The sequence below is a fragment of the Crocodylus porosus genome, unplaced genomic scaffold, assembly GCF_001723895.1.
Source record: "Crocodylus porosus isolate Cpor-Errol unplaced genomic scaffold, CroPor_comp1, whole genome shotgun sequence".
NCBI classification, from domain to species: Eukaryota; Metazoa; Chordata; order Crocodylia; family Crocodylidae; genus Crocodylus; species Crocodylus porosus.
Window position 1 is genome coordinate 29437090 of NW_017728915.1, and position 25991 is coordinate 29463080.

At 40.2% G+C, this 25991-nt stretch overlaps 1 protein-coding gene across 4 annotated transcripts in view; it reads left to right on the forward strand.

Annotated features, from left to right (window-relative positions):
- The window catches only part of CDH8 (cadherin 8), a 214640-nt gene that overhangs the window by 75051 nt on the left and 113598 nt on the right, over positions 1-25991 (forward strand). For all 4 annotated transcript variants that reach the window (XM_019535904.1, XM_019535903.1, XM_019535906.1 and 1 more), the window contains exon 3: positions 9697-9991. In XM_019535904.1, coding sequence (XP_019391449.1) covers positions 9697-9991 — 295 coding nt within the window. The remainder of the gene's footprint in view (positions 1-9696; positions 9992-25991) is intronic.

The window sequence follows — 25991 nt, forward strand, 5'->3', positions numbered from 1 at the left end:
GAGGATCACCTCTTTGGACCTGCTCGAGATGCATCTGTGGATGCATGACAAGGTGCGGTTGGCCTTCCTGACTGCCTCTCCACACTGCCGGCCCATGTTCATCTTGGAGTCAATGATGACCCCAAGATCCTTTTCCGCCTCCGTTCTGACAAGAGGGGAGTTCCCTAACCTGTAGGTATGGTGCCTCTTCTAAGGAGCCCTCTTCTAAGGAGCATTCCTGCTAGAGAGCGTCTTCTCTTTTAGGTGCATGGCCAGTGAAGCCAAGTCAGCAGCCCTCATGCACAAGATCCCCACATCAAAGTATGGTAAGGCACATTGGGGTGAGTGGGTAGTTTGGAATGGCGGGGATATATCTGGTGGTGTTATGACCTGACTATATCCTGATGCATGGTAACCAGGAGAAGAATAGCGGTCCAGCATTTGAGGCACTAGTCTAGAAAATAGGAAACCTTGTATGACCCCTTGCACCACCACAGACTTTTGTGTGTCTTTTGGTAAGTCACTTAGCATGTACCTCAGTTTCCCATATGCAAAATGGGGGCAACTGTATTTCTTTTCCTCATGATTTTATGAGAATAAAAAATATATTAAAAATGTAAAAAATATATTAAAAATTGTGGGGTGTTCAGGCACTATGGTGGTGGGACAGCATAAGTAAAACAAATGGCTAGACAACAGCAAATTGTGGAAATGCTCACTGTTGTCCTAATCAGCTGTGGGGGGCCCTGGCAACCTCTGACAGGTCTACAACTGGAATGTGGTTATTTTGGGTGGGGGCCAGTTTTGAAGCCTGTCACGGGGGACCCTCTCTATGGCTTGCCTGAGGCAATCAATGTTACAGTCAAGAGCACACAAAGAGCTCTTACAGAAGTTATTAATCACGCTGTAACTTAAAGCACTTTACATGCAGGGCTTAAAGTTACAGCATTATGTAAAGTAAACAGACAGTTGGTGTTTGATGGGGGCTCTGAGCCTCCATGCACTGACTGAGGCCAGGAGGCAGGGAGCACTGTAACCTGCTCTGGCAGCCGGGCCAGCTGGTCTCTCCAGGCTTGCTCTGATGCCCACCTGGAGATGCCAGGTATTGCCCTGTGTGGAGGAGCTCTCTTGGGGGTAGAGCTCCTGAGCAGTGCCATCAGGCACTGGGGAGCTTCTCCCTGGGGTTAGGGGTGCTGGCCAGCCCTCCACTCCCCACTTCCTTCCCTGGCTGCACAAGGAAGAGAGACTCTGCCTCTTCCCTGTGGCACACTAGGGACATGAGAGGTAACTCTCACAGGGAACAGTATACAAGTTCCCTAAGGCACTCTAATTTAGAGCACCTGCATGTGTTACCTAATAGAGTGAGGGTTACTTTACCATGTGATCAGCTATTTTCAAAACACTGCAGCTGTCCACATGTGTTATGACATGGCTGTAGAGTGTTTTCAGAGGCCAGATTACATGCACAGTATCACTTCTGTCTACGTCAAAAAACGGGTTCTTGGTTTCCAATCTTGTTTCCAGCTTTCTCAGCTCATTCTGGTACATCATAAGGAGATTATGAGAGGTAAGCAATAAAAAGAGTTTTGTGCGCAGTGGTGGTTTGACTTAAAACAGAGACAGAATTATCAAATCAAATGGAATAAAAAAGCAGTGGCAATACAAACACAAACAAAAGAGAAGGCATCAAGGACCAAAGTTTCTGAAAATGCCAATGTAGGAAATGGAGGCAGATAAAAACATAACGTTATTGGAGATGGTGTGACTTCACTTCTCCTTGAATATTGGTGTGAAGCTGCATTTGAAAAGTTTGAATGTTAAGGTGTGATGTTTATGATAGAGGCTTCAAGTTACATGATCCATATATATTAACTATAACTTGTACTAACACATCACTATCGTCCTGTTCCATCTGACATCATCCAAGGTACTAACATTAATTTAATTGATGACAGGGCTGTGCCACGAATCTGTCATTATTCTTGATGGCAATGCAAATTATTTGTTTCTCCTCTCCCACACTGTGCTGGTATAATTCCCATTATTAATAATGGGAGCAACATATCCATGAAGAAAATAATAGACTCTATCAAACTTCACTTTAAAAATGCCACAGTGGCTGTGTCTACATGAGCAGTGGACTGCAAAGTTGTCACTGTGCATAAGCAAGTACTAAATGACTACACAATAACTGGAGTTACTGTACAGTACCATTGCCGCACAGTTTTTTTACTGATGTTGATGCACAGTAGCAATGAGCTACTGTGCAGTAGCTTGTTACTACTGCATAATATTGTTGCTGCACGGTTAGTGCCTGGCAATGCTATGACATGGTAGTGACAAACTCATGTAGATGCATCCATTGGGCACGTTCAGATGAGCCCACACATGCCTCTTGCCACATCTCAAAGCAGTTTGAGACATGGCAAGAGACAAACTGGGGAAAAAAAAAAAACACCTGAACACCTGACAGCTGCTGCTGCTGCAGGGGTGAGCTGCAGGCTCTGTGAGGGTCTGCAGCCCTGCAAGGAGGAGGTTGGGCCCTGTGGGGAGCAAAAGCAAACATCAGAACATTTAGATATTTAGAATTTATTTTATTTTGATGATGAAGACACTGATAGGCTTCCAAATTGCTTTAGAAGTGTAAATCTATCAACAAAACATTGGCCATCTGATTGCTCACTCTCTCTCTCTTTCGCTCTCTCATATATATAATGGTCTTTTGTTTTAATTGTGGAAGAACATGGATTTGGGGGTATTTTTAAATAGTGAATTTGGAATTTTTTTTATCAGAGATTTTGGAGTTTTTAAATAGGGAACACCAGTATTCCTGCTAGTGAGGCAAGTGGCAGGACCCAGGCAGAGATGGCTGCTCAGCTGGAGGTAGCTGACCTCCTGGCCACAATTCCTGGCCATTTTGGGCTAGGAGGACATGCTCTGACAGTTTTAATCAGGCCACCACACTGAGAACATCTTCCGGATGATAGCTGCCCAGATGGCAGGGTGGTGACACACGGTAATAGTGCCATACAAAGGCCAACTGTGCAGCCACAACCCACTGGCAGCTGGCCCAGAGGTGCAGATGCCTCTGCTGCCACCATGCGGTCCCCATCCGGGTTTGGCAGGTGCACAGCCTTGGAGCCACGTGCTGTTGCAGGTGGCAGCAGGTCATAGCCAGGCAGCAGCCCTTACTGCCAGGTAGCTGTAGTGGATAGAGGGTGCAGGGAACTCTCTATTTGTATCATGGGCCCTAAGGCTCACCTGGCTAACTAATGGCCCCTAATATATGGGGCCAATGGGTGAATGATGCAACGAAATTCTTAGAACAACAAAGCCAAAAAACAGGACAGAAGTAACATAAGGGACAGAGGGTCAAAACGTGAAAATGCGTGCTCCTGAGGGGGATACCGAGCAGAGTCCTCTGGGCTGCACCCACCAGTCCTCAAAGTCATCTAGGGAGCTGGTGGATGCCTCCCAGTGGTGCTCCACCCAGAAATGTGTGCAAACCAGTGCTTGGAATGCAACCCCACAGTCCTTGGGCACCTTCCCGACCACAGCCTCCTTCCTGCTCATGTACAAGGCCCACTTGGCCAGAGCCAGGAGGAGGTTGACCAGGAGGTCCTGGGACTTGGTAAGGCTGTGGATGGAGTGTCCAAAAATAAAAAGGTGGGGGGTAAAGTTCATTCAGAACCTCAGGAGGAGGTTCTGGAGGTGTAGGTGGAGGGGCTGCAGCCTGGCACACTCCAGCATCATGTGCGCCAGGGTCTCCCTCTGCCCATGGAAGGGGCAGGAGACAGGGGTGTCTGTAAAGCTCACCACATGCACGTCTGTGGCCATGGCTCCATGGAGGAACCACCAGCTGAGGTCCTCAGTTGCTTGTGGGATGAGGGTAGAGTACAGGCTCAGTCACTGGAGTGCCCCAGGAGCTCCTGTCTTTTTGTATCTTCCGGTGGACAGAAGCTCCTGAGAGCAAGTAGTCCTGAGCTGCTTGCCAGGGCTGGTTTTTATACTGCTGGGGCCAGCACGTGTGCTGACCCCAGACTTTAGCTCCCTCTGGCTGCAGATCTGGGAGGGGCAGGCAGGGTTATTTTCCTCCAAGTGGCACAGCTTGCCCCACGCCAAAGTGCATGTCCGGCCACATGTGCTGAGGCAAAAATTTGTAATGCTCCTATCTGAGTATTTGCCTGCATGTGTGGATGTGCTCATTGTGTACAAATGAATTGCAGCCTATCTTAAGCAGTATTATAGTGAACAATCACTTAAACCTTGAGTCACTGATGAATTTATGCATCATCTGTCAGGGGTCTCAACTCATTGTTAACACAAAGAAAATTCCTTCTTTAGGTCCTCATAATTTTTATATATCTAGCAAAACCAGAAGTCATGTGGGAAGAATAGAAAAATAACTAGGAACACAGTATGAGAAAGATATTACAATTATTGGGAGCAGTGATGTATATAAATGAATGCAGGAGCCATTAAATCTTTCAGCATTTTTACAGAATGAGGTAGAGCGCCTTAGAACCCACAGAGTCTTGTTTAAATGTCCAGAAAGCTAAAGACTGTATCTGGGTTCATTAAATGAGATATGCCTCTGAAATAAGAGATTTCCCTTGAGGATTTTCTTGCAAGGCACTGAAAAGAGGAGGAAGGAAAAGTGCATTAGGATAATATTTATATATTATCTTACATATTAGGATATACACTATATAATGAGTCTCAGAAAAGTGAAAGAAAATCCATGATTCAGTAGTTGGGCCCTTTAAAATATATATATACATATTGGGAACAGCCCTTGATGCTTTCACAAGGTTTGAAATGCAGATTGTGTAATTTCCTTTGAAAGAAGCGAAGGGTAATGCCTTTGTAATTATACATAGATGAATTAATTATTATCTAATGAACTCAAATAAAAACTTCATTTCATGGGGCATTCTTTTCTTTTCTTAATTAAAAATATCCAAGAGCATATTTTAATGGCCTTGGTTTTTCTCTTTGTATTATTGCTGCATTTATAGATTTTTCAGCCCCAAAATGTGGAAGCCAGGGTTATAGCTTTTGTAGTTCATTCTCTGATGAACAGTTCAACCCATTGTGACCTTCCTTATTTCTGAACTCATACATAAGCAGAAAGGTCACAGAAGGACAGTATATAGTGTCTTCCCTTGACAAGTTAAGGTAAGTTAAGAGAGAGCCAATACCACATCTACCCATGAGCTGGCTAAGTTAGCTGTCTGGGAACACAAGAAAGTACATTGCACCCTCACATGTTTAATACAGCCTCAAGACCAATTCTGGTCAAACTGTTTCTGGGGCTTGCACAGCAGTATGATTACCACACACATGATTCCTCAGTATATAATCATTTTGTTCTGGATATTTGTTAGTGGTTGAAAAAAAAGTTGTTTAATATCTACAAGGTAGGAGAGGTTGATTTGGGTTGAACAGTACCACTATTCCACCATATTACCTTTTTTATTGCACAGTAGTACTTTTAAATCTCCAAGAGAGCAAGGTCTGTTTTTGTCTCTGCAATTTCTCTCTTGCATTGATTGTAATTATGCATGTTTGTAATATATGTAAGTACAAGACTATAAATATATGCTGTATATCTGAATAAGCATGTTGGCGACACTTTTAGATATGCACTCAGTATTACTGAATAATAATGTTAGTACTGTGGCTGTACAGTGCGTGTGCTGTTGTTAATAATAATGTTGAATCCATTGATCATCAGTTGCATTCTAACAATGAATACCAGAGGAATTGATAATTATTAGAAATTATAGTGTTCAGAAAGATCTTTGTGAATTAATTCCACCTTTCTGCATAGAAGTGATATAACATGTAAGGCCTGAGCTGGGGGTACATAGAGGACACCAGTAAAACATTACACAGGACATGCGTATCATTATTAAGATTAGGCTGTGAGGATGATGAGAGTTAGATCATGGATCTTGAGGCAACTCATTGGCAATGGGAGGGCTTATAGTTGGTCCTGTACAGGTGGAGGCTGTGACAAACATTTAGCCTGGCTATGAGTAGAGGGGGAGTAGATTTCCATTCCCGGGGTGGGGGCGGGGTTCCGAAAGCCTGATTGACTGGGTGTCATTCAGGGGAAGTGAATGTCACTGTCTCTGAATAAGATTACATTTTCCTGTAAGCATGTCTTCTATTTCCTCAGTCCTAATTTAGTACTGGAATATGAGGGCCATATATTGGTTTCTCCTCATTCTTGTTACATTTTTCAAAATTGTTCTGAAAAATAGGAGGTCAGTTTTCACGCTCAAATGTAATGAATAAAGCTACAGCTGTGGAAAGCAGTTTCACATCTCCAACACTTGTGGGGCTTTTTCAGCAGAAACTCATGTTCATTTATCTTCTTGATTATGTCTCTCTGTCATTCACCTAGACCCTATATAATTATGTGTTTAATGATCTTTAACCTTCACATGAACACAGCTTGCTGAAGCTTGACAATTGCCTTATATTATCATTCATGTCTCATAGAATAGAGGAAATGTTACTTGGAAAAAAAACCCTGTGCTCTCTGACTTAGAACATCACTTTAGTTTTGTGATTTGACACTGTAACTTGATGATGCTAGCTTAATCCTAAATCAAAATAATGAAATGCTTTTGAAATGTTAGCTCCTTGCTAGGTCATTCATTGTTGTGTTTCAGTATTAAAGTCTAAGCACTTTAGTGTCTTAAAAAGCTTTTCTGATCTTTCACCTTCGATATTCTCTGTAAAGAGTTCATACAGTGATTACAATGAATGTCACATTTGCTTTATATATTAAAGGACTTGAAACATATAACTATCATTTTTTGGCCCACATTAATTTTGGGAAGAAAAAGTTTAGTAGATTAGCAGATAACTGACTGTAATCAATTTCAGCTTTAAGGTTATAAAATGCTTTTGCGAACTCCTACCTCTTTTTTAAATGTATTGTCTTTCATCTTATTGTGCCTCAGCGTTATCTTGACGTGTTCTTTTTTGAAAGGAAGGGGTTTAAATATCCTGTTTCTGCAATACACTAGTAGTAGTACAATCGAAACCAGTGTTTCACTAGTTCGTGGCTACCAAACATCAAGACAGCTTACTGGGTCCATATTAATTTAGCCAAATTCTGGTTCAGGGATCAAAGTTTTCCTTGTATTATTCAGGAATTCTTATATTTATGTTTGCCCTCTCCTCCTCATTATCCAAGACGAAAGAGCAGTCTTTGCTTACCCGCACACATCAGGTACTGCAGGTGCATTGGGAAAGAATTTTGGCCCATAATTAATTGGAAATTCAGAATATACGTTCTCATAATATAGCTGTGATTCAGCACGGTTTTTAAGCATGCTTAAGTCAATTGGACAAAAGTCAATATCTAAGTGCTTTGTTGCACTGGAGTATGAATGCCCAAAGCTATTTTCATTAAGAAATCAGTCATACCCAAGTGAGCATGCTCAGAGAAAACCCAAGTTTTTAATGTAATATTTTTTAGGGTCTCATGTACTAAGGTATAAAGTCACTACTACATGGTTGATTGCCCTTCAGAGCACAGAGGGTGAAATGTAAACTGTTTTGAAATCAAAAGAGAGTTTTGCTGTAGGCTTGGTAGTAGTGGTTATTTACTGTGTGTTTTATGTTAGCGCCCAGGGAGCAGCTAACAACAGAACGTTGTTGTGTTGGGAGCTTGTAGAGCCTGAATAGTAGACAGGCCTTGGTCTTAAGAGCCTATGATCTAAGTCAGTGTCTTCCAACTAATGTGCCATGGCACAAAAGTGTGCCATCAGAAATGAGCAGGTGGGCCACAGAATTTTGCCTTGGCAATGCGCTACATACAACAGGTATGAGGACGGGGAATGCTGTAACAGGTGTGCTACGGAAACATTTTATTGATGTAATATAAGTGTGCCTTGGGCTGGAAAAGTTTGGGAAACACTGATCTAAGTAAGTATGGCAAACAAAGACAGGAAAAAAAGACATATGGGAGTTATCATGGCTTATAAATATCATTTTAGTTGCATGATTTTTAGATTGCTTAGGGTTTGGTTTAGCTAGGAAGATGTCAGCTAAATAGAAAGGCAAATTAAAGGGAGGTGGGTGAGGAGGACAGGAGAATAGAGAAAAAGGAATAGGTTATATAGGCCATACAGCATGCAATTGAGTTGAAGTGCCAAGATGCCACACAGAATGTCTTTGTGAGAGAAATAAATTACTTGTATCTATATGCTGGGATGCTGTTTCCTCTTTATAATCCCTGATTGCCCAAAGTTCAAACTACAATATAAATGCTAGAGTCAGCTCCAGAAGACTGGAACTGATTACAGCTGTGCCCACCACATTTATTCTGACATTGAAAGATTTTTTTGGATAAGGTGCTCTTACCCTGTTGTGTAAACTGTCTTGTTGTCATGAGAGATGCAGTGTAAACCGATATCTCTGAACAAATAGGTTTGATATCATTTATGTATATCAGCTGCAGGACAGGGTGGCAGCCAATACTGAGATAAGGCTTTTTCCATTTCATTGTATCTTTCTGTGAAGACCACTGCATGATTGTTGCTGGTTGCCAAGTTATGCGAACATGAGAGCATCTTTCATGAAGACATGCATAATATTTAATGCAAGTTACACTTTTTAATTGCATCTTATTCAATTTCCGTTCTTAATCAATGTGTTAGAGACAACAATAAGCATGTACATAAACTAATATACTTTTACAATGGGCTTAGTATCACTTAAAATAAATTTTACATCTGTATTATATTAATTACAGCTAATGTTGACAGTTCTGCATTTGGTACAGTAAATGTCATACTTTTCATCTGAAAATTAATTAATTGATGTATACTGATAATTTAGGGCTCGATCCTGAGCCCACTGAAATCGGTGGACGTCTTTCCGTTAACTCCAGGGTTCAAGCCCTTAGATAGCAAAGGCTAAAACATAAAGATGTTCTGTTTCGTTTTTTCTTCTATATTATTTCAGACTTTTATAATTCTATCTTCTCATTTGTTGAAGCACAAAATATAAGTTAAAAATGATTTTTTTTTTCTTCTGGGGAAGAAATTGTGAAGAAAAATGTGCCCCCAAAAAATAATTGTTCTCTGTTTTTCTGGTAGGTTGTTTTCATAAAACATTCTTTCATGAAAACCCTTTGGGAACAAGGATTTAAGACTCTTTTTTTAGTTCAGTAAAACAGCTGGGATGAAATACAGTTGTAAGATTTTTGGTGATGCTGTCAATTAAAAACATTTACTGAAAGGAAATTTGTAAAATGTGCTAAAGTAATTTTTAAACACCCATCACTTTCTGAAATAAGCTGAAAGAAATGCATAGAAGTAAGTAGCTAGATTAAAAAATATATTGTTACTAATACTTAATTTGCTCTTTGATCTAATTGGTTAAGGACATTTAGTGCATGTTCATTTTGGCTGATAATAGATCTTGAAGACATTTACATTTAGGAACAGGAATTTTAAATATATATAACATCTGCTTTTTAAATAGAAAGTCTAATTATGACTATGATTATGCTCAATTTTGATTAGTATGCATACAAATCCCTGCTCTCCTTGTGTATTCAAGCTGTGATATGGATCACTGGAGCTAAGATTAAAGTACAAAAGAATCACTTGAGAAATGCATGGATGGACCAATGTGGAAGTAAATGCTCGGTGTAATTTTTATCACAAAAATGCTTATTTGTCATTTTAGCTACACACGGACTTGGATCCTGGAAGCAGCAAAATCAAATACATCCTGTCAGGAGATGGAGCTGGGACAATCTTTGTGATCAATGACAAGACTGGAGATATTCATGCTATGAAACGACTTGACCGGGAGGAAAAGGCTGAGTACACACTAACAGCTCAGGCAGTCGATAGGGATACAAACAAACCTCTGGAGCCTCCTTCAGAATTCATTATTAAGGTTCAAGATATCAATGACAATGCACCAGAATTTGTTGATGGCCCATATCATGCCACTGTTCCAGAAATGTCTGTTGTGGGTATGTATGCGTAACTATTCTAAGAGCTTTGAAAAGTCATCTTTCAAAATAGGCCAGCGTGCAGATGGCGATTTGTTGATGAAGAAAAAAGAAATATTTATATCCTTTCTCTTTCTAATTTGCATTTTTTAAATCCCGTCTTGGCCAAAGCTCTGAACTGTAGTACAATAGTGTGAGTGCCCCAGTAATAAGAAAATGACTAACAGTTGTAATAAAATGTTTTTCTTTGCACAACAATACTTCAGTGGGCTATATTTATATTCTACTTACGATACTGTAGTTAGAGTATTGTTATTGAGGGGGATTTATCAAGATTTGTTCCAACATGCCATTCTAATCCTATTGATATTTTGTTGATGCTTAATTATCTCTCTCTGTATTTCATGCCCAGATGTAGCACTTGCAGTATGTGGATACATACTCATTTATTTTCCTCCAAGTGCAAGTGTAATCAGCCAAAAACATTAATATGAAAGATACTGTGTTGGGGAACTGATGGTAGGACTCTACAGAGTGGACTTAACCAATTAACTATATGATATGAAAGAAACATAGAATGGACATGTAGAGAAAGCTGAGGGAGAGGGAGGGAATGAAGAAAAGTATGTGAAGGAAAGGCAAAATAAGAAAAGACTTGAAAAATGTTTTTATTATTCATTTTGTATTTGCCTTATGTTTATTCTTATCTTTAGTTCATCGTTTGTTTTTTTCTGATAGATTAATATATTTGGTTCATTTTGCATGATTGATATGTGTTTTTATGTGTCTACATCTGTAACTATTATCATGATGTACTCATATAGCTACCTGGGTACTTATAACTATACAAGGCATTTCACTTGTGGATAGCTGTAGAAAATAATATGCAAGATGTAGCTATATAAGTATATCATGTTATAGCTACAAGTACCCATATAGCTATATAAGTATATCAGCTATATAAGTACTTATAAGGCAAACCTTGTCCTATCCTAGAATTCAGTGAATAATAGCTGGAAGCAAGTCTACCAAACCGGTTGGATTCATTGTACAGTAATGTATAATTCAGTGTGAATGAAGGTGCCAGAATGTAGTCCCCAGATGTTCCCCAATATTAAGCTGAAAATAATGTGTTTTTCAGCTATTGTTCCTCTGCTATAAGGCCGTTAAAGCAAGATGCACATAAATGCCTATTTGAAGGAGTGCCAAGCCACTATACAAACATAGTAGTGCCCTGTCAAAAATGTTTGAAAACAGTATTCTGTCCTATTACTGTTGAAAAAATTTAAACAAACAGAGGAGTGAGTTGTTCCAAATCTAGCAGTAGCAGACCCACAAGCTCTAGCATGGTTCAGGTTGTATTTGCCTGTCAATTATAATTCTTCACAAGAGTTGAAGTCTTGGTTGTTTTGAATCACTTCTGCTAAAACTGTATGAGAGTTTTCAGCCTGAATGTCAGTTCCTTTACCAAAACACAGGTTTAATATGTTAAGCTGTTTTTAATTATACAGCAGCACTAACATAATGTGGACCTGGTTTCAGATGATATTTTTTTTTGCCAAGCTCTAGGCAAAGAAAAAAATGGCTTAATTAAATTTGAAAAAAAAGAATAGAGGAAGGAAATTCAGGCAGTTAATCCTTATATGAACAGAGTTAGTTTAGTAATGCTACAAGGAAAACCACAGAGAAATTCAGAAAGGGAAAAAAATGGTTCTTGAGCAAGGATGTTACCGTTAAAAAATTGTACAATATACATAAACACATGCAGCACTATATAAAATGATTAAAACATAATTTCAACCTGAGAAACTTCCAATCTAAATAAGAAGACAAATAATAGACAAAGCCCTAGTCAGCAGATCAGGTGAGGGACAATGTGGAGATTTTTGATGGCAGTCACTGAAAAGAGGTAATTATGGGGAAAAGAGAGTGAACTCAAGAGAAAGAGAGATGAGATGGGAAAAGGCAATAAAAGTTAAATGATTGGGAAAAGTGTTAGGGGAGAGGCTGTGGTGGCCTAATGGAAAGAGAAGGGAAATTTGGTAGGACTGGAAAATGAAATTAGCAGCAGGGTTTCAGACTGACCAGAAGGGGAAGATCAGAGATAGGAGTACAGTGAAAGGCTTGAGTAATCTAAGCAAGTTACAACCTATATAGATGGTAGATGGGCAAGACCATTAACAGGTTCTTTTTGGTGGCTATTCAACAAGTAACAGAAGTCGGCAAAAACTTCTGATTTGTGGAATTCCCCTCTCCACTTATCAGGTGATATATCTTTACATCTGGCCTTCCAGGCCTCTGCCTGCATCTGTGCTGTTTTTTACAGTTTGGCTCATGAGCGCTTTATTTTCAAATACCGCAGTCAATTTTCAGTCCTAAAACAGCGGGGAAAACCTTCATTGAAATCGGCCTCAAGTCATCTAAAATGAAGGCCTGGGTGTAGAATTATTGCATCATTTGTGCATTTGTGTTTCATTTCCATTTCATTAAAGGGTATATTTGTAGAGACTTCTACTCCATTCTGTTTTTTCAGGCAGCCTCCTCTGGGGATGTTTTCAACCTGTGACTCCAAAGAAGCACCACTGCATGCCACCGTTCTTTCCTCGCAATACAAAACTTAATTATTACTGCTACTCTTAAACCCAAAGCCTCTGTCCAATTGCATTAGTTGAGTCATAAACGTCATAAACAGCTGTTAAAACAGAGCAGCGTACACAGTCATTCGTGTCTCTTCACCTCTGCTATGACTAAAACACAGTGCTGACAGCTTGAAAATGAGATTGTTTACTGTTTTACCAATGTTGTTGTTACTGCTTCTGCTGCTCTCCTTCATCTTTTAAACCAATTGGAAGCTATGTCAAGGCCTGTAGTAAATATAAATTCTTTTAACTTTCTCTGGATATCATTATGTCGTATTTTTAATCAGTCTTATTTTGGGGCCTCACGCTTCTAGAAGGATGTGTACAGGTGGGAGTCCAACAGAAAGCTGCAAAAATGAATAGAGGCCTGGGAAGCATGACCTGTAAGGAAAGGCTGAAAGAATTAGGATTATTTAGTTTGATGGAGAGGCAACTGAGGTGGGATTTGATGACAGTCTTCAGATACCTGAAGGGTGATTATATAGAGGCTGGAGATAGACTGTGCTCTGTGGCCACAGAGCACAAGACAAGAGGCAATGGACTCAAGGTGCAGCAGAAGACATTTAGGTTGGAGCCTCAATCAGCTTTCTGATTGAGAAGGCAGTGAAGCATTGGAACAGCATACTTTGAGAAGTTGTGAAATCTTCATTTCTGGACATTTTCAAGGGTAGGATAGACAGATACATGGCTGGGATGGTTTTTGTCAGGGATGATCCTACCCTGATTAGGGAGCTGGACTAGATGACTTCCCAAGGTCCCTTCTAACTTTACAATCCTGTAATCCTATAATCTACTAAGAGTTAGGAGAGAAAGAGACTTCATGCAATTAGATGAACTGCTGTACTGGGCTATCAGTATTTCACTTCCATTATCTACTTACTTCCGTATAAGAGATCTCCAGCCTCATTTTAGTCTTGACGCTTTCCACTAAGACCATTGTTATTACACTTTGCTTTGTTCAGGACAGGTCAAAACTTAAATGAAAACATTCTTTCCTTAGACTGCTATAACAAATCAAAATGTTCTGGGACTGGAGAGCCTCGTGATATGTGTTCTTATGCAATGAAGATGCTGTACAAGGCATTTCATTTCTGGATAGCTGCAGAAAGTAATATGCAAGATGCAGGTGAATACATTAATCTCTCAGAATTGCACAACTAAAATGTCATTCTTCATTGAGATCCCAGCATAGTGTAGCTTCTCTGACAGATAATATATGCAGCTGATATATCCTATACTGGTGCTAATACATTTCTTGTTTGCCAGCATTGTACAAAACATACAGGAAAACAAAATTGCGGTCTCAAGTATTTACCATATACATTATATAAGGATACAGTCAGTATATACTCTTGTACATGCCTGTCTAGCTCATAGATAATACACAGTGCATGTGGGGAAACTGGAGTTTTACAGATACAAATATACCAGTGCTCATATAAACAGTATATAAACATGCAGTTATAAATATAATCTAGTATGTATAGGTGTTATATGGATGAAAGCTGGAAAATCCTGTTTCCCTACAAAAACTGGAGAGAGAGATTTGCAATGTTTTCCTCCTGCTACATAGATTCAAGACGATGTATATTGTAGTGTGTTATCTCCTGCAGGAATAATGTTCACTTTTCAGCAGTCTTCACTGAACACACACCCACATACACGCTGGATGGTGTGTACAGTCATTGTATTCAGAGATATTTTGAAATCATTTATGTCTCTTTATGAGAGAACACTATGTTTCAGGAAAAATAAAAGTCTTGAGAAATGCACAACATTTCCCTCTTTATTTCAGTCTCCCGGCTCCTCCTCATGACACAATAATCTCCCATGTCCCACAGAACTGCTTGTGAAGACTAGTAAAGTCACTCAGACAGAATGGCGAACTCCCTGTTTGCTCAGGCAGAGCATTCGGTACTGCTTTAACACAGCTACAATTTCTTGATGGACCAGAGTCTGATAAGCAGAGTATACATCAAATTTGTGACATCATATGGTAGTGGAGCTGCTAAGAGCAGTGCACTTGAAAGTCAGAAATAACCAGCTTTCAGAAGCTTTTAAAATACATTCTGTAGAATTGCATTTAAGCTGTTTTAGACAGAAGGGAGCCAATCTTGAAAGAATCTGCCCATAAAGATCCCATAAAAGAGATCCAGATAAGCATGGTAGTAGGAAGAAAGAGCAGTACCCATGTTTTCTTTAAATGTATCCATGAACAAGAATCGTAGACTGCTAGGGTTGGAAGGGACCTCAGGAGAGCTAGGCAGGATCATCCTTGACTAAACCATCCCAGACAAGTGTTTGCCAAACCTGCTTTTAAAAGCACCCAAGGATGGAGATTCCACAACCTCCTGGGTAGCCTGTTCACATTTTTTACTACCCTCATGTTGGCACTGGATTTATGACCCAGATACTAGGACGAAATGGCACCATTTCATTTTGACTTTGGTTTTGACATTTCAGTGGAACAGTGTTTCATTTTGAATTTCATTTAGTTTTGAAGCACTGTTCTGTTTCGTTTCGTTGAAACTGTTTCAACGTTTTGCCCATAGGCTATCAGCTTCATGGGGAAGCACAGAACTGCCTATAGCTTTGTTATTTCTTGGCAGATTTAGATGAAAAGAGCAGAGATAGTAGCCCCTTCCAAGAGCATGAATCCTGCCAAGTTTCAAGAAGATAGGTGTAGGAGTTTCTGGGAAACTGCACCTCAAGCTGCTGCCAAGCAAAACTCATGTCATGTGTGTTTGTTAAGGCACAGCAGGGTAAAAACTGCAGGGATGGTATCCCGTTATATGGCCATGAAGCCTGCCATATTTCAAGGAGATTGATGCAGGGGTTGCTGGGAAACTGCACCTGAAACTACTGACGAGCAAAACTCATGGTGTGTGACTGTGTGTGTTAAGGAACAGCAGAGTGAAAACTGCAGGCATGATAGCCCCTGCTGAGGCCATGAAGCTTGCCAAGTTTCAAGGAGGTAGGTGCAGGGCTTTCTGGGAAACTGCACCTCAAGCTGATGACCAGCAAAACTCGTGACAAAAGAGACTAAATGTGTGTGTTAAGGCATAGCTGTTTTTCCATCCCTACCCCACAGCATTGGGATTGGAAAGGACCTCAGGGAAAGATCACAGTCACTGGCTAGCTACACATGTGAATATTAGAGCAGTCCTTCCCCCCTATCCCCCCTCCCTCTCCTTAATTTCTGTTTGCCTGCAAGCAAACCCAGCTTCAAAACTCGAAATGTTTAGAAACATTTTAAATGTTTTGACTGCCTTTGTTTTGTTCTGAGGCTGCTTTGAAGCCTTTCGTTTAATTTTGATTTTGCTGGTTTGAGCTTGAAACCAGTTGAAACAGCATCAAAATGAAACACCTAGCAAAATTTTGCAGAGCCCTACCAGATACCTTGTTCCAGGCAGACCCAAACCGTCACACCAAGCATGACCTTTCCATTTAATAATAGGTGAATTTTATTGGACAGTGATAGCAGATAAGATTAATACAGTCCTTGAGCTATGATCAGGGTCAAAGTCAATTTGGCCAGTACACAAGCTTCACCCTGAGGTTATCTCTTGAGTGTCAGATGTCAGCAGCCTGGAGGTCAAAGGCTGAGGTCCACCCCCTGTAATGGAATGGGTGAGATGGGCTGGTGGTGGGCTCTGTCCATAGTAGCCTGGGGTTCCCCTCTCATGGACCTTTGCTGCTCTGAAATCCTTCCTTTTGTATTCTTTCTTCCCTCTGATGACTCTTCATCTCTGGGCATCACTGATTGGTTTCCCTGTGGTTGTCAGACTATCCACATTCTGTCCTGTCAGATCGTATGCACACATCCTAATTTGGGCTTTTACTGGTCTCTCCTAATTTGGTCCATCTACCAAAACTGGAAATCCCAAGGGCTCTGCAGCTAGTCACTGTGACCTGCAGAGTCCCTTATCTCTGTTATGGAACTGTATGTGTCTTCAATTTCCTAGCTTGTGTGTCTGCTGCTGCTTGTCTGTGTCAGACACAGCCGGCCTTGAAGGAAACTCGTCACAAACAGGCTTTTAGAAATCAGTTAACCCTTGCCATTGCCCTTGACCATTGCTCTAATACAATATCTCCTTTACCTACAAGCCAGTTCCCAAAAGCAAATCTCTAAATACTATTTTCTAGCCATTATGTCATAGCAAGAAGTGTCTTCTTAATATCCAACCAAAAGTTTCATTGCTGCAATTTAAGACCGCTGTTCCTTGTCTTGTTCTCTGCAGCCACAGAAAATAGTCTCCATCTTCCGCATAACTGCCTTTCAGGTATTTGAAGTTTGTTATATCCTCCTCTGTTTTCTCTTTTCCTGATCAATTAATCCTAGTTTGTTCAGCCTGTCCTCATACATCATGTTTCCCAACCCTCTAATCATTTTGTTACAGTCTGCCAGACTCTTTCAATTTTTTCCACTTCTTTCTTAAAGTGAGGGTTCCAAAACTGGACTCAGTATTCCAGGTGAAATCTTACAAGTGAAAAATAGAGCAGGAGTACAACTTCCCTTGATTTGTAAGCGATGCTTTTATTAATACAATCCACTAAACTATTGGCCTGTTTGCAAGAAAACTGTTGTTTCGTGGTCCATTGTGACCTCCAAATCCACCGCCCCCTCCTTTTTTGAGTATTGCAGCCTAGACAATCATTCCCCAGTCTGTATTGCCCAGTCTCCCAAAGAACTAGTATTCCTTGCATAACACCAGATGAGATTACCATATTGAATGGGAGAGTGAGTGACAGCTTAAAAAATTAAGAATGGCTATAATAAACTGAACTAATACCATATATTTCCTGGAATGTATTGAAGGGATGCTGCAAGTATGGTTACTGGCACTGAACTGGATGCTTTCAAATACTGTATTTTCAGGAACACCATTCAGGGTTGGAATTATCAACTAAATTTAATAGAACTTTTTGCAAGACCTCAAGAACGCTAAGAGTTTGGGGGTTATATTAGGGGGAAATATTTTAGAATAATTTAATTTGTCTCCATTAAAAATAGGTTTACTAGAAAATAGTTCAGAATTCAGTTTAGTGTGGTTTAATTTCATAAAGCTATACCGTTTCATCAAAATAAGTCCTTGGTTGCCTCATAAAGCAGTAGTCACTGCAATAACTTCAGTGACTCTGTTTCGTATATGTTAATAATAGACATGTTTCATGTAGGTATTCATTCATACAAAGAGCACACAGTACCCATTGTGTGTGCTTTTTCCCTTTCTCCCATAGATATTAATTCTATTTCAGTTATGAAAGGTTTGAAAAGGGAACATAATCACTGAATATGTCACAAACATTGCCAATTCTGCAATAAACAGTGATAGAGTAACCTGGCAAATTGGTAAGTTGTGATAAAACCCCCAAGATGTAACACTATCAAGTCCTACCACACTATTGTGCCGCCCCCCCCCCCCCCCCCCCCGCTCCGTACTCATTGATTTTTAAGGCACTGTGCATGACTGTTAAATCAATGATAGTCTGTCACAAAAAATGTTGACTAAACGGGCTACGTTACTAGGGTCAACTACAAATTAACCCAAAGGGTAAACTCAAAGGTAGTGCAGGAGTTCAGAAAAAGAAATAGCAGATGTTGTAAAATATGGCTACAATGTAACAGGTGTTAGAAAATGTGTATCATCGTTTTCTCTTGTTCCACTACTTGTTCATCTTCATGAACTCTGTGACTGAGGAGCATTTTACATATGAGATATATTTGAGATATGGATGGTATAGATAGATATAGAAATATAGATATCTATATATATTCAATACAGATGTGAAGGGATGAAAGTAAGATAGGCAATAAGGATGAAAAGGATGTGGGGTGATAGCATGATGGGATGTGAGAATCAGATGGGACAGAATAATTAAATACACCGTTTGACTCTTATTTGAGGTTTGAAGTAGTATACTAGCATGTGTCTTACCTTTGTAAAATTTCTGCCTTCTTACGTTTCACAGTTTCTGTAAGCTCCAGAAAGGAAAATGTCAAGGTATTTTTTAGGCTTTATTAAATTATCAATACATGTTCAAGGAATTCAGATGTAGTTATGACACTATTTTCAAGGAGTATATAATCTGAGGGCCTAGTTTTACCAATTTTTATATCACTGGGTTAACCGGTCTCTCACAGTAGCAAGCAAAACATTCAATGATATAAAAGTTGGCTTACTTGTGTGAATAGTTGCATTGACTTCATGGGAGCTGCAAAAAAACAGTGGGGCTATTCACAGAAGTTATAACTGTTGGGTAGCAAGTGTTTGCAGGATCAAGTCCTTAAGTATCAGCTTTGATCTCAACATCAGTGTGAACCTTTCTGTTTATATCAGTAGATATAGAATCAAGCCCTACTTTTATTATACCAGGATTTGGGTGAATAATTTGTAATGATTCATTAGGTAAAAAATACTTCTTTTTCTGGTTGTGAATTGTGTGCAATCCCTTGAATGTATTTGTTCTTCTTGGAGGATATCAGCAGTGGTGGCAGTCACTTGGTTCAAGGTTGATCCCTACCATGGCTCATTGATGGATCTTGCAGTGACTTAAGAGTCCAATCGATGAGCAACAGATCTGTCCCCAGAAGGTGCAGGTCTTTCCACAGGCTGTAGGCCAGGATTTCTCTTCTGGTCTTTCCTCTGCTCTCTCTTATCTGCTTTAAGGGTAAGACACTTTACCTCAAAGTGGCCTATCACTTGGTTGAGATTGCGATGCCATTGAGGTCACTTAGCAGTCAGACTCCTCCCAGCTCTTGATGTTGCTCCTGTTTCATCAAGGTATGCCTTCAGATCATTGGAGGATATACTGTTCTACTTGCATGCAGCCCAGAGTAAAAGGTAGAACAGAGCCAAACCATGCTAGGGAGGAGTTTTGGGGCACGTGCTTTCTGCAGCTCTTTCAAATACAGGGAAACAGCTAAAGCTACATCCTTTGATTGTGTCTTGTTTCCCCTTCATACTGATCATGTTCCATAGACTAGAGCAGGGGTTTTCAACCTTTTTAAAGGAGTGTACCCCTTTTGGTGGGTACCCCTTCTAGAGTGTACCCCCTTCCAGATGCGGGGGGGAGGCTGACGGCTAGCTAGATATGAAGTTGGCAGCATGCGCATTACAGAGTAGCAGTGTGCAGTGGCACAGAGTGGTGAATGGCAGTGGGGGGGGCAGGGAGCTCAGTGGCCGCCGCCATTGCTGCAGTTTACCACTCAGCGCCACCATCGTGCGCTGCTTCCATGTGCCACAATGCGTACCCCTGGTTGACAACCCCTGGACTAGAGAGAAGGTCATGGCTACACAGCGCTTGTGTCCTGGCATAACACATCAACTTAATTTCTAGAAATCCTGTTTATGTAGTTTCTCGGTCCTGTGTCCCCATGTAAGGGCCTGTCAGAATCTATCCCAGAAGCATTTTATAAATGATTCTTGTCTCCAGATCAATCTCAAAGAACTTTGTTTCCAATATTCTGCTTTGGAAATTCAACTTCCGATAATTAGTTTTACTAGTAGACATACGTCACACTATATTATTTCTGTTATTTGATTATGTGAATTTAAATTTTTCCTCGTGTTTTAGGTCAAAATGTTCATTTACTGAAGAAAGAGATTTTCTAAACTTCTCCAACATTCCAAATTTTGAATAAAAACCAAGGTGGAACAAAATAGGCTAATTCTTTTTTCAAACAGCCCATCCTGTTTTTTGTACAGCTGTGCTTGTGAGTCCCTATCATTTGGCCAAAGTCCATATGAAAAGACAGGTGGGGGTAAGACATGACTCATTACTTGTAACCAAGGCACTGCTAAGACCCATAGAGCAACAGACCTGACCCTGCTCTTTGTTTCCAAATTCTGGAAAATTTTAACAATCAATAGATGCAAGTTACTTCATCTGAAATTTATCATAAATCAGAAAAAATAAATTGACCATGGTGATAGTCTTCTTTGAATTTATATTAGCATAATCTGCATCTATAGCATCTTCAGCAATCCTTCGCAGTCAGGGATGATTGTTTTCCGTGATTGTCTTAGCTGTGGGTCTGAAGATGGCTGATAAGGCCAATCTGGGATTGACAGACACTGTTGGAACTTGGCCATGTATTTTCTTGTGGGTTGGGCTGGCTCTGGATTCTTGCAGTTTCTCCTGCTCCCAATTTTTTGTCTCCTATTGTAAGGTTTCAAAATACTAAGATCCTTCCTCAGTAGAGCAGACTCTTCCTCCATTTATGGTGGTTGTTGGTGGTAGTCCTCCACAAGTTGATATTGATGTTACATTTTTCAAGTTGGCCTTGAAGACATTCTTGAAGCATTTTCTCTGCCTTCCACTTGAGCATATGCCTTTACTGAGCTGGGAGAATAAAGTTTGCTTCAGGAGTCTGGAGTTGGACATCTGGATGATATGGCTGGCTCAGCAAAGTTGATGTTTGATGAGCATTGCCTTTATGCTAGTGGTGTTTCCTTGCGAGAGAACACTAATGTTGGTGCATCTAATTCGAAGGATCTTCTGCAGGGAACATTGATGGTACTTCTCCAGCGACTTGAGGTGTCTCCTGTACATTAGCCACATCTCAGCTTCATACAGTAAGGTGGGGATCACAACTGTTTCATAAACCATGAGCTTAGTTTCAGTACTGTAGCCATCTTCAAACAGCCATTTCCTCAGGTGGCCAAAGGCTGCACTTGCACTTTTATGGTGATGTTGGATTTCTTCGTTGTTGCCAGCCTTCTGTGAGAGACAGTTTCAAAGGTACAGGAAATACTCAACATCCTCCAGAATCTCACTGTAAATCTGAATGACCAGAGATGAGGACTGCTCATTAAGAGGTTGTTGATGGAGGACCTTAGTCTTCTGAATGTTAAGCATCAGTCTGTACAGTATTCATAACTTTCTCCCATCTCAAAAGAGATGGACCTTTGAGGCAATTACTTTCTCAACAGACTCCAGAGGTCATAATTAAGAATTGGATCCTAATTTTATAGGTCAGGACTGTCTGTGTTCCACACTCTTGAAATTCAGGAAAAACAGATTTGTACCCAAATCAAAATCCTATTTTATGACTCTGGTCCATATTTATTGTCTATTCTTTAGCATCAGTATTTCTTTCTTGGTTTGGCTGCCGAATCTGCAACACTTAATGCTTCCCCCTGAATACAGATCTGCTGTCGCCTGTGGAGCTGTTGTCAATAGTACTTTCCATGAATCAGCCTGTACAGGATGGCTCGCTGGATGATTTTAGTGTACCCTTTCCCTGGAGCCCAAATGGTCTTTGCTACCATATGCTTACTTTGCTGGCCTGAAGGAGCAAGTGTTCTAAATTTGCATCTACAACCTGACTTATACTTGCTGGCATTACTAGCCTTTGTCAAAGATGAACACTTCAAACAAAGAAACCAAAGCACTAAAGCTGTAAGGTTGTGCCAGCTATCTTATCCTTTTGTAAATTAATGAATTACTTGTGCACTAATTTATTGCACATGTTGTACTTTATTTCACTTACTGCGCTTATTTATTTTGAGGCACACTCCCTGAAACTTCCTTGGTTACTCACTAAACATTTTTGTCCCTCTTCTTGGAAATATAACTCCACAGTGATCATCCAATTTTACTTTCTTTGCCTGGGGACCTTCCAGTTCCATAGCTTAATAGTCCTGTATAAAATAGGCAATTCACCTTGCTTTGAGTGAACGCAGATGAAATAGTCAACTGATTAGACAAATGCCATCTTTCAGACAGTCCTGAACAAAAGACTAGGTATTTCCCCATTCACCCACAAATACTATTAATGTTGCACAGGAGCAGTGATATCTAAAGGGAGAATAGAAGTAATATCTAAAAGAAAAGAAAAGAGAATTATTTTAAAGCAAATATAAAATATGCTGAACCCCCTGTACTGCTGCCTGTGATGTTACAGACTGTATTCTAATCCTAACAAACAGTCACCCTTGGGATTTATAAACCAGTACCTGCAGGCTCACTAAAGGCACCATCTTATAAGTTGTAGCCAGAAAGAACTGCCATCCTTAAAACTAAAAAGACAGTGTCCCTTCATATTACATTCATATGAGCTATACAGTAGGTAACATCAGCAAGGACAATTGCCACAGAGACATCTATATCTATAGATATAAATATCTATTTCTGTATAGAATATTTTACTTTTGGTAAGATCACACTGAAGAAAAGAAGCCCCACAGATTTAAAACAATTAGTTTATGTGCCTAAAACTGTAAAATATGCAGCTTATTAGATTTCACAACCATGCTTTCTATAGCCCTCATTATACAGTTGTAAAATGCTGAAGGCTGCCAGCTTGTTCTATTGTCTATGTGCTGTGCAGAAGACAGTTTTCTCCTATGCATAGCAAGCACCTTCCAGACTTTTAGAGCTCCAAATTTACATACAATATATTTTTTTCCATTTGCTTCACATTACAGAGGCTCATTAGAATGACACATGAGCAATCTGAAAACATTGTCATGTCCCAGTGCATGTTCTGGGTATTCAGTTTTTCAAAAAAAGTTTTTGACTGGTGCCTGGCTTTTTTTTTGTCATTATATTATTTTTTGGCAACATTTCATTAGCTATCTAAACTGTTTACACAACAGGGTACTAAAATGCAATATATTTTCAAGTTTTGAAACAGCAACCTAATTTCTACTTACATTTGTATGAAACTAGCATAACCCCTTTGTGATCAACATCTATTAGTAGCAGAATCCTGCTTGTGGAGATGTGAAAAGACTCTGGCCCAAAACATACTTAAAAAAAAAAAAAAAAAAAACCTGGGAAAGTAAGGCATACGTCTAAAATGCTGAGTTGTAGAGATACTCTCCTTAAACAAGGGGTGGGCAAAGTGCGGCCTGTGGTCCAAATGCGGCCCGCCAAGCCATTCTATCGAGTTCCCGGGGCCCCTAAAAAATTTAGAAAATTAATATTTATCTGCCCCTGGCTGCCTGTCATGCAGCCCTCAATGACATGCCAAAACTCAGTAAGCGGCCCTCCGCTGAAAGTAATTGCCCATCCCTGCCTTACACCCATGTTCAGGGCCTAGAACCGAGCAGTGAGAATTTACTTTCGGACTGTAAATTCTTTGGGGCAGTCAGTCGTGCTGTAATACTTTCAGCATGAAATTTCTGTCAAAATCCCAGAGTAGTCTTTTGCCTCATGTATATTTTAAATTAGTTTAGAAATGAAAGAATATGACACACGTTGGTTGTAGAATGTTTGCACTTTATGGAAAATATATACCGTTTGGGTGTATGTGTACACATAACAACTACAGTCACAGCAAGCATCTCTTTTAAAATCATAATAGCACCACATACAGATAAATTACTGAGAGAGTCATATAAATTGCAACTGGAAGTACTACCTCATTAGTTCATCTCTCCCTCTTTATGGGATTTTCCTTTAGAATATATTATCCAGTACTGTGTGCAGTAGTGTGAACTCTTTCAAGTGATGAGGATTCTGCTATTTCCCTTGGGGAACCATTCCTCATTCGATTAGATCTCATTGTGAGGAAGTTCTTTTTCTGCCAGTTAGGCTAAATTTTCCTAATTTCAGCACATTGATCCTAGTTTTATCCCTTCTAAGAGACTGAATAATAGCTCTTCTCCAGCTGTCTAGCTGTGTACTTATATGGCCTTGACCATATCTATATAATTCCCAGTTGTAAAGTATGTGCAGTCGTAAAGTATATTCTCTCACTTCTCCACCTGTAGAGCTAATGCAGTGCCAAATTCTGCACATAGGATTGGCATACCCTCTTCAGTTTAAATCCCTTTTCTGGCTCCCTCCTCTCAGTTAAACCAACATAAGCTCCCTATCTTCATTTCCAAGGCCCAACATGATATATCCATACTGCATCCATCATCTGCCGTTCACTACTGAGATGTTACCTCTTACTCAGAAATGATGCCAGCCTCCACTGGACACCTGCTTCATTTTCAAACAAGTATCTTTGTACTTTTTCAGTGCTCTCCATAAACCATGGAGGAAGGTGTTTTGTGATCCTCTCTGAAAAACACCTAAGTATTCCTGTTTTTTGTGATGTTAACAAAAGACCTAGGCCACTGGTTTGCACTGATGCTGCCCAGTGCTGTGCTGTTTCTTATCTGCCCTGTCAGACTGTATCTGTATGCTGTCTCTTATCTTAGATTGTAAGCTGGGGTGGGGGCAAGAGCTGATTATTTCTGTCCTATATTTGTACAGCACCTAGCACAATAAGATTTGGTCCAACAATAAAAATGATCAGGAACTGATTTAGGAGGAAAAATGTTAATAACTATAGGATGGATCATGTAAACATTTATATGTACCAAGATATATTATTTTAAATTCCAAATCATATTTCAAATCATAGAAAATTAAGGTTGAAAGGGGCCTCAGGAGGTCATCTAGTTCATCACCCTGCTCAAAACAGGACCATCCCCACTATAATATTCCAGCCAAAGCTTTGTCTAGCCAGGTCTTAAACACCTCCAAGGATAGAGATTTCACAACCTCCCTGGGCAATCTGTTCCAGTTCTTTACTACCTTCCTCATGAGAGAGATTTTCCTAATATCTGAATTCAATTCCTTTGCTGCAATGTGAGATCATTGCTCCTTGTTGTGTTGTCTGCCACCACTGAAAACAGTCTATTTCCATCCTCTTTTAAATCCCCCTTCAGGTAGTTGAAGGTTGCTATTAAATCTCCTCTCAGTCTTCTCTTCTCCAGACTAAATAAGCCCAGTTCCCTCAGCCTCTCCTCATAAGTCATGTCCTCCAGCCCCCTCATCATTTTTGTCACCTTTCGCTGGACTCTCCTATTTGTCTACATCCTCTCTGTAGTGTGGGGCCCAAAACTGGACATAGTACTCCAGATGTGGCCCTACAAGTGCTAAATAGAGGGGAATAATCACTTTCTTTCATCTTCTGGCAGTGCTTTTACTAATGTAGCTCAAAATGCCATTAGCCTTCTTTGCAATAGGCTTTTGCATTTGTCCTTATTGAACATCATGAGATTTCTTTTGGTCCTCCAAAATGTTGAGGTTTCTCTGAATCCTCGCCCTACCTTCCACCATATCTACTGCTCCCCCCAGCTTGGTGTCATCTGAAGACTTGCTGAGGCATAATCTCATCTTCCAGGGTGTTGATAAAGATATTAAATGAGGCAGGTCCCAGGGCTGACCCCTGAGGCACTTCACTGATAGTTTCATAGTTTCTAGGGTCAGAAGAGACCTGAGCAGATCATCTAGTCTGACCCCCTGCCATGGCAGGAAAGAATACTGGGGTCAAACAACCCCAGCAAGATGTGCATCTAACCTCCTCTTAAACACCCCCAGGGTAGAAGCCTGCACCACTTCTCTTGGAAGTTGGTTCCAGACCCTAGCTGCCCTGA